This window comes from Pan troglodytes, chromosome 15 (genome assembly GCF_028858775.2).
Source record: "Pan troglodytes isolate AG18354 chromosome 15, NHGRI_mPanTro3-v2.0_pri, whole genome shotgun sequence".
Lineage (NCBI taxonomy): Eukaryota > Metazoa > Chordata > Mammalia > Primates > Hominidae > Pan > Pan troglodytes.
Window position 1 is genome coordinate 20,208,355 of NC_072413.2, and position 7,997 is coordinate 20,216,351.

Consider the following 7,997-nt stretch of genomic DNA (forward strand, 5'->3'; position numbering starts at 1 on the left):
ATTTTTAATAAGAGTGTGTATGTAAAAAATGAGGTTGATGTCCAGGGATTTTTATTTTTCTTATTTTTTTGGTTGCTTTTGAGGCTGCCACTCATGCTCAGCATCCTTTTCTGAATAACTCATTTTTCTTCATTGATTTAAAATGTTATATTTGTCCATTTTCCACGTTTCTTATTTTTCACTATTAAAGTTTTCAACTTAAGCATTAAAAAAATCCAAAATCGATTGTTTATTGTTAATAGTGCATAATACCAATAGCTTACTGAATATGAGGGTAATATGCAGCCAGTCATCACCGAGCTCATGCTAGAAATAAGTATGGGAATATGATGTGAATAGAAGGAATGTTGCTAGAAATGGAGAAAGAGATAGACTGTGAGAGTGTGTGGTGAGGTGTCATCTAAGGCAATGTAAACTATATGCCTGTAATCTCAAACTTGTCAGTTGTTTCCAGTTGAGAGGACTCAGACAAAGCAGTAGAAAATCATGCTCATAAATTGTTCACTGAGTAAGAAGTAGACAACCAGCTTTGGAAAACAATGACAACTTGGTATCTTCTTTGTTCTTCTTGAAGAGGAGAAATTAAATAGTCAACACTTGGTTTTAGAGTTCTGACAAGTTCCAACTAGTTGAAATGCCTTGGAATTTGCAGCTACTTCAAGTTTGGGATGCTGTCATTGTCCTGGAAGAAGATTTTTGAATTTTTTCTGCTACCACATATGCTCCTTGATGATGTTTAGTTATATCCACTGTAGAAACTATCATAGCTCTCTGACAATGTTGTTGAAAATGGATTATATTTCAAATATAGTGCCCCTAATTTAAGCGGAATGAGTATGGACAGGTCTTTTTTGCTGAGATTTCTTCTTCCTGCCTCTCCCTCTCCTTCACCCTCTTCTTCCTCTCTCTGTCCTCTGTCCTCTTTTCTTTCTCTTCCTTGACTTTGCTGGACTGATTCCATGATCCTTTCCTGAAGTAAGCATCTCTGGGGGATCAACCCTTACTTTGGACTACAATGCCATTGCCATCAATATTTAAAAGTAATCTCACCATAAGATACCATCTCACACCAGATAGAATGGTGATTATTAAAAAGTCAGGAAACAACAGATGCCATTGAGGATGTGGAGAAATAGGAATGCTTTTACACTGTTGGTGGGAGTGTAAATTATGTCAATCATTGTGGAAGATGGTGTGGCGATTCCTCAAAGATCTAGAACCAGAAATACCATTTGACCCAGTAACCCCATTACTGGATATATACCCAAAGGATTAGAAATCATTCTACTATAAAGACACACAAACATATGTTTATTGCAGCACTATTTACAATCGCAAAGACTGGGAACCAACCCAAATGCCCATCAATGATAGACTGGATAAAGAAAATGTGGCACATGTACACCATGGAATACTGTGCAGCCATAAAAAAGAATGAGTTCATGTCCTTTGCAGGGACATGGATGAAGCTGGAAGCTATCATTCTCAGCAAACTAACATACGAATAGAAAATCAAAAACCAGCTGGTCACAGTGGCTCATGCCTATAATCCCAGCATTTTGGGAGGCCAAGGTGGGTGGATCACCTGAGGTCAGGAGTTCAAGACCAGCCTGGCCAACATGGTGAAACCCCATCTCTACTAAAAATACAAAAAATTAGCTGGGCGTGGTGGTGGGTGCCTGTAATCCCGGTTACTTGGGAGGCTGAGGTGGGAGAATCACTTGAACCTGGGAGGTGGAGGTTGCAGTGAGCCGAGGTCATGCCATTGCACTCCATCCTGGGCAGCAAGAGCAAAACTCTGGTTAAAAAAAAAAAAAGAAAAAAAGAAAAGAAAACTGAACACCGCATTTTCTCATCCACAAGTGGGAGGTAAAAAATGAGAACACATGAACACAGGGAGGGAACATCACACACCGGAGCCAGTCGGGGGTTAGGGGGAGAGCAGAGGGAGAGCATTAGGACAAATACCTAATGCATGTGGGGCTTAAAACCTGGATGATGGGTTGATAGGTACGGCAAACCGCCATGGCACATGTATACCTATGCAACAAACCTGCACGTTCTGCACAAGTATCACAGAACTTTAAAAAAAAAAAAAGTAATCTCATTGTAAAGGAAAGCAGCTGTTCACAAGAGCATATAAAACAAACAATGGATCTATATTATTTAGGTTCACGCAGATTTAAGACTGTGATGTCTACATGCAACTCTCTGTATATATCTATCTGTATTGATATAGATATGTATATATCTATATCTGTATCTATCTATCTATATAGAGAGATTTATTTTAAGGAATTGTTTCACACAATTTTAGGGGCTGGGAAGTCCAACTTCTGCAGGGCATGTTGTCAGGCTGGACAACCTGGGAATCATTGATTTTGCAGTTTGATTTGAAGACAAGTCTGGAGGCATAATTTCTTCTTCTTTGGAGAGCCTAAGTGTTTTTCCCTTAAGACCTTCAACTGATTGAATGAGGTCCATTCACATTATGCAGAAAGTCTGCATTACTCAAAGTCTACTGATTCAAATATTAATCTCATCTAAAAACACCTTCACAGTGACATCTAGACTGATGTTGGACCAAATATCTGGGTACTGGGGCCTATCTCAGTGGATGCATAAAAGCATCACACGGTCTTTACTTCCAGCAAATCTTTTCCAAAAGCCGACTTTGCTTATACAAGTATAATATACCAACTTTCTTTTTATTGTTTCTGGTATAACTATTTCCATTCTTTCAACTTCTCTGAGCTTTAAATTTCAAACTTAAAATAAATCCTCGTATATCTACACTCTCAACTGTTCATAAGCTTCTTATTTCACTGAGAAAATAGAAACAATCAGAAGAGAATTTTCAAAAACTTCAACACTTACCAGTCACTTGCATCTATGCTCAAATACTCTGTCTTTCCTCTCATTAGAATGTCATCCCCTGTGTGCAGGGACTTTGCTTATTCTCAGCACTTATCATCATACCTGAAAATGTAGGCATTTGAAAAATAATTGTTGAATTAAAAATGAATAATAAAAATACCTCTGTCGTTACCAGAACAAAACTATCATTTATTCATTCCCTCAATAAAAATTTATTATATGCCTATTTATTGACGGGCCATATTCTAGCAACTGACAATGTAGCAGAGAATAGAACAGATAAAAGTCCCTGTCCTAAGGGAGCTTATATTTCAGTTGAAGGCTAAGTTCATGTTAGCCACTACAATAAGCCTTTACATGAATCATCTCTTCAATCTTTAAAAAATTGTTAGGTAAGTGTTATCATACCTATTTTCAGATGAGAAAGCTAAGGCTCAACTCTCCTATTTAATATCACATAGAGCCAGATGGCAGAGTTTCAAATATATGTCTAAATTACTAATCTACTGTGCTGATAATAGACATGAAGGGGTTTAACCTCTATATCATGTTGCAAATAGGAGGAAAAAAGCTTGATCAAAGGTTCTAAGCAATTGTAGCTCTGACCCCAAGAGGGCAGTATTTGCATTCGCCCTGCCTGCAGGTCTGAATGTGTAGTATGCGTAAGATAGCGAAGCCTGGTCTCTGATTGGCTAGGGATACTCTCTGAGAAACCCTTTGGCTAGTGTTAAAAAAAGAGAAGATGTTGAATACACAAGTCAACTTCTGGGAGCAGATCTCTCCAGAATAAAAATGAAGAAGCATCTGAGGACCTGCTTGGTGATTTTGTGGCTTTATTTTTATAGTAAGTTAGTGGAGAGTTTTAGCAAAGTTAACATAGTAAGTCAAGGGAATATTTTCTTAGGATTTGGGGTGAAGGTGTAGTCCACTGGGATAGGAGGAAGGGAGAAAATGGGACCATTTTCTGTTTCACTTGGGATTCATTGTGGGGAGTAAGGAAGGGATGCAAATTAGACAGTATTAATACTGGATGATGGATCTCTTGAATCTCACTTTTCTTTCTGAATAGGGGGGAGTGGCAAAAACCAAGTGGAGCAGAGTCCTCAGTCCCTGATCATCCTGGAGGGAAAGAACTGCACTCTTCAATGCAATTATACAGTGAGCCCCTTCAACAACTTAAGGTGGTATAAGCAAGATACTGGGAGAGGTCCTGTTTCCCTGACAATCATGACTTTCAGTGAGAACACAAAGTCGAACGGAAGGTACACAGCAACTCTGGATGCAGACACAAAGCAAAGCTCTCTGCACATCACAGCCTCCCAGCTCAGCGATTCAGCCTCCTACATCTGTGTGGTGAGCGCACTGTGCTCCACAGGCACTTGAAGCCAGTATGCAAACCTGCACCTGGAGGTTATCAAGGAGGCATAGGAGTTAGAGTAGACCGTTATTTTTTATGCAGAATATGATTTCACGAGTGAATATTTATCTCTCCGACATGATTTGATTTGAGCTTGAGCCTAAAGTTCTACTTAGGCTCAAGTAGAATACATGTCCTCAAGCGAGGACAAAGACATTCTCACTCAACACACAAAGTTAATTGCTACATCTGGGTGTTCCCAAGGGCAAGACAGTCTGTCATGCTGTGTTACTATTGCTGAAGCAGATGACAGTGTTGTTTGGAAGGGAGAGACTAGCTTGGTTTTTGATCTGGACACCTACCAGCAGAATGTCAACTAAGTGAAAGAGCAACAAGTTTATGTGGCTGATGGAGATTTTTTTTTTTTTTTTTTTTTTTTTTTGTTGAGACGGAGTCTCACTCAGTCGCCCAGGCTGGAGTGCAGTGGCGTGATTTCGGCTCACTGCAAGCTCCACCTCCCGGGTTCATGCCATTCTCCTGCCTCAGCCTCCTGAGTAGCTGGGACTACAGGTGCCCACCACGACGCCCGGCTAATTTTTTTGTATTTTTGGTAGAGATGGGGTTTCACCGTGTTAGCCAGGATGGTCTCGATCTCCTGACCTCGTGATCCACCCATCTCGGCCTCCCAAAGTGCTGGGATTACAGGCGTGAGCCACTGCTCCTGGCCGGAAATATCTTGAGAAGTTTCCTTCCCCTGAAAGACATTCAGTTGTCATTTCATGGCTATTCAAGTTCTCAGAAAGCATCCTGTGAGAATAAATCTGCTCTTCCCATTTAGCTATGCTCCAGATCAAGGCATTTGTCCAGGTGCTGCACCAACTCTTTATTACCTTCCATCACTGCTCCTTTAGGGGACACTGGCAGGCCAGGGGATCCCGGCAGACACAGTCACTCTCAGGCAGCAGAACAACTGTGCCAGGCTTTTCAACCGTCAGTGTTCTAGAAAAGAGACTTAGGGACAGAATGCCTACCTGCAATTGTGAACTCTGGTTTTCACAACTTAGCTGTGAAGTTCTTTTTGGGACAATTAGAGAAATGTACATATAATTTGAGAATTAGATGAGAAAAGCACTTATTTAAAAGGCAGATATCAACTGTAAAAAAACGGGAAGAATATATACTAAGATATTAAAAATGGTAATCCTTGTATGGTGGGAATATAATGTTTTTACTTTTTATCTTTCCTTGTCTTCTGTACTTTTAATTTTCTATAGTTCTTGGATTTTTCTTCTGTCAAAATAAAGATTATTAAAAAATAACAAATGTCTTAAAAAATTTAAAGGAATGCATCTCGTCTGTCACTATCCACTCACAGGAATTGATATTTAAAGATGATCACACATTTCAGGATATTGTTGAATAAGATTGATTTGTTATGTTTATGAGCACTGCAAGTAAGTTCACTTCCAAGTTCAGTGAATTGATAATTTGTGAATAAATGAAGCCAGGACCTGGACTGTTCTTTGTAACTAGTCTGGAGATAGCTCAAGTGTCAAGACATCAAAATGCCTTGACTTCTGGAGCAAAAAGTAAACCTAGATATATTCAGTAATCAGATATTTTTTCCTGTCCTGTATCTCCTTTCAAGTCTTTAGAGTGAAGAAATTAAAGTTCAGATTGCTGCTACAGCAGACTTGTGTAAGTAATCATAAACTAATTGAGGAAAAAGATAAAATACATGAAAATGGAATCAATAGGTAAAATTCCAAGTACGTGGACAAATAAGTTTTAAAGGTATTCTCAGGAGGAGATTACTGTGGGACAGAAAAGATAGGAGAAAGTATCATGGGGAATAGCAAATTTAGTTAGGTCTTGAAGGAGAGACACACATTGAATTTGTTCATTACACAATTATTTATTAAACAAATAATGAGGCCAGGTGCCGTGGCTCATGCTTGTAATCCCAGCACTTTGGGAGGCCAAGGTGGGCGAATCACTTGAAGTCAGGCATTCGAGACCAGCCTGGCCAACATGAAGAAACCCTGTCTCTACTAAAAATACAAAAATTAGCCAGGCATGGTGGCATGCACCTGTAATCCCAGCTACTAGGGAGGCTGAGGCAGGAGAATAGCTTGAACCCGGGAGGCGGAGGTTGCAGTGAGCTGTGATTGCACATCTGCACTCCAGCCTGGGCGATGGAATGAGAGTCTGTCTCAAACAAAACAAAACGAAACAAAAAACAAATAATAAGTGACAGGTGTTTTTGTAGGTTGAAGGAGTAGGGTAATAAACAAAATAGATAAATGCAGACACAGAAGACCTTCCATTACGAGGCTTGAGTCTATGTTTGTCTATTGCATTCACTTTCTTTTACAGGAATATCTTGGGAAGTTTGCATTCCAATATAGGCATTTCCTTGCTTGCTTTAGTTTAGTTTAGTTTGCAGGTTTCATATGGTGAGTAAAAGACACAGGCATTGAAATGCTCTGTCTATCACTTACTAAATTGCATTACTCTGGACAAAATTACATAACCTCAGAGCACCTACACACCATCAATGGTAATTACACATACATCACATGGTCATAAGGATTGAATTAAGTGAATTTAATTAAATGACTGAATTGCATTGGTAGAAAATAATTTTTCAACAAATGGTAGTTATTCTTGGACATAAATGATAAAACAAAGGTAATTTAAAATAAGACAATAAGAAACTTTAAGTATAGATTAAGGTTTACCTTTCCACTCTTCTTCTGTTGATTATATTCTTTTACTACAGTTATGGCCGAGAGTCACCCTTTATTTCACATTGGCCTTATTCCATTCAATTATTTGAACTGACAGTATTGGCTTTCTTGTTTGTTTGTTTTTATCTCATAGGTTTTCTGCACAGAAAATGAAGCTTTCTTGCTTCCGGTGTAATTTAACGTAAATTCTATGATGAATCCACATGAGCTTTATGGAGCAGGACTCCGATATAACACCATTATACTGACCTACAGTGCCAATAACTAGATCCATACCCAGGAGCTCATTTAACAGAGCTCTGCATTGGAAAGGAGAGAAAATAACCTTTCTAGGTTTGGGGGAGAAATCCTTTTTAGTTATTCAATTTATAACTTGTACATACATGGTAGATGCCCAGGAAGTATTATAGAAGAAAAAAGGAAAGAGGAACATCTAGGGGACAAACACTAGGTGCAGCTGACTGAGAATCAGCACTTGGTCCTGCCAGGGTCCTTTTCCATGTTACTTCTTCAGAGATCAGGAGGAGCTGTGTGATCTGTGCACGGGGGAGTAAATCTTCTTTCTGGCTGGATGGGGAGACTTTCAGCTTCCTGCAACAAAGAACTATGAATATTAACTCAGAGAAACCAGAGACTTGGCTTGATAGTGTTTGAGGGCTCCCAGACCCCAGCCAGAGACCTCACTGAGTCTGAGTGATGAAAACGGAGAAGCCCTTGGGAGTTTCATTCTTGATTTCCTCCTGGCAGCTGTGCTGTGAGTTGCTGGGCTCTGGAAATATCATAAAAAAAAGGAGATTGTAGTTTCTTCTTTATAAGTCTGGAAGTTATAGAAGGGTGGTTAGGGTCTCAGTGCTCACCTGTGGGGGCTGTGAAAAGAGAGTATATCTTCCAAATGAATGAATTTCCGTGAATGAATGTCCTCTGTCTGTGGTTCTCTGTTTAAACAAGGGTGAATAGACTACATACACTGAGCAGAGTCCTTCATTCCTGAATATCCAGGAGGGAATGCATGC

At 39.5% G+C, this 7,997-nt stretch overlaps 1 gene segment (V, D, J or C); it reads left to right on the top strand.

Moving 5' to 3' along the window:
- Positions 1–3,669: 3,669 nt before the first annotated feature.
- Positions 3,670–4,282, top strand: LOC107968115 (T cell receptor alpha variable 10-like). The segment is given in 2 exon segments: positions 3,670–3,721; positions 3,947–4,282. Coding segments are annotated over 2 exon segments (366 nt in total).
- The last annotated feature ends 3,715 nt before the right edge of the window (positions 4,283–7,997 follow it).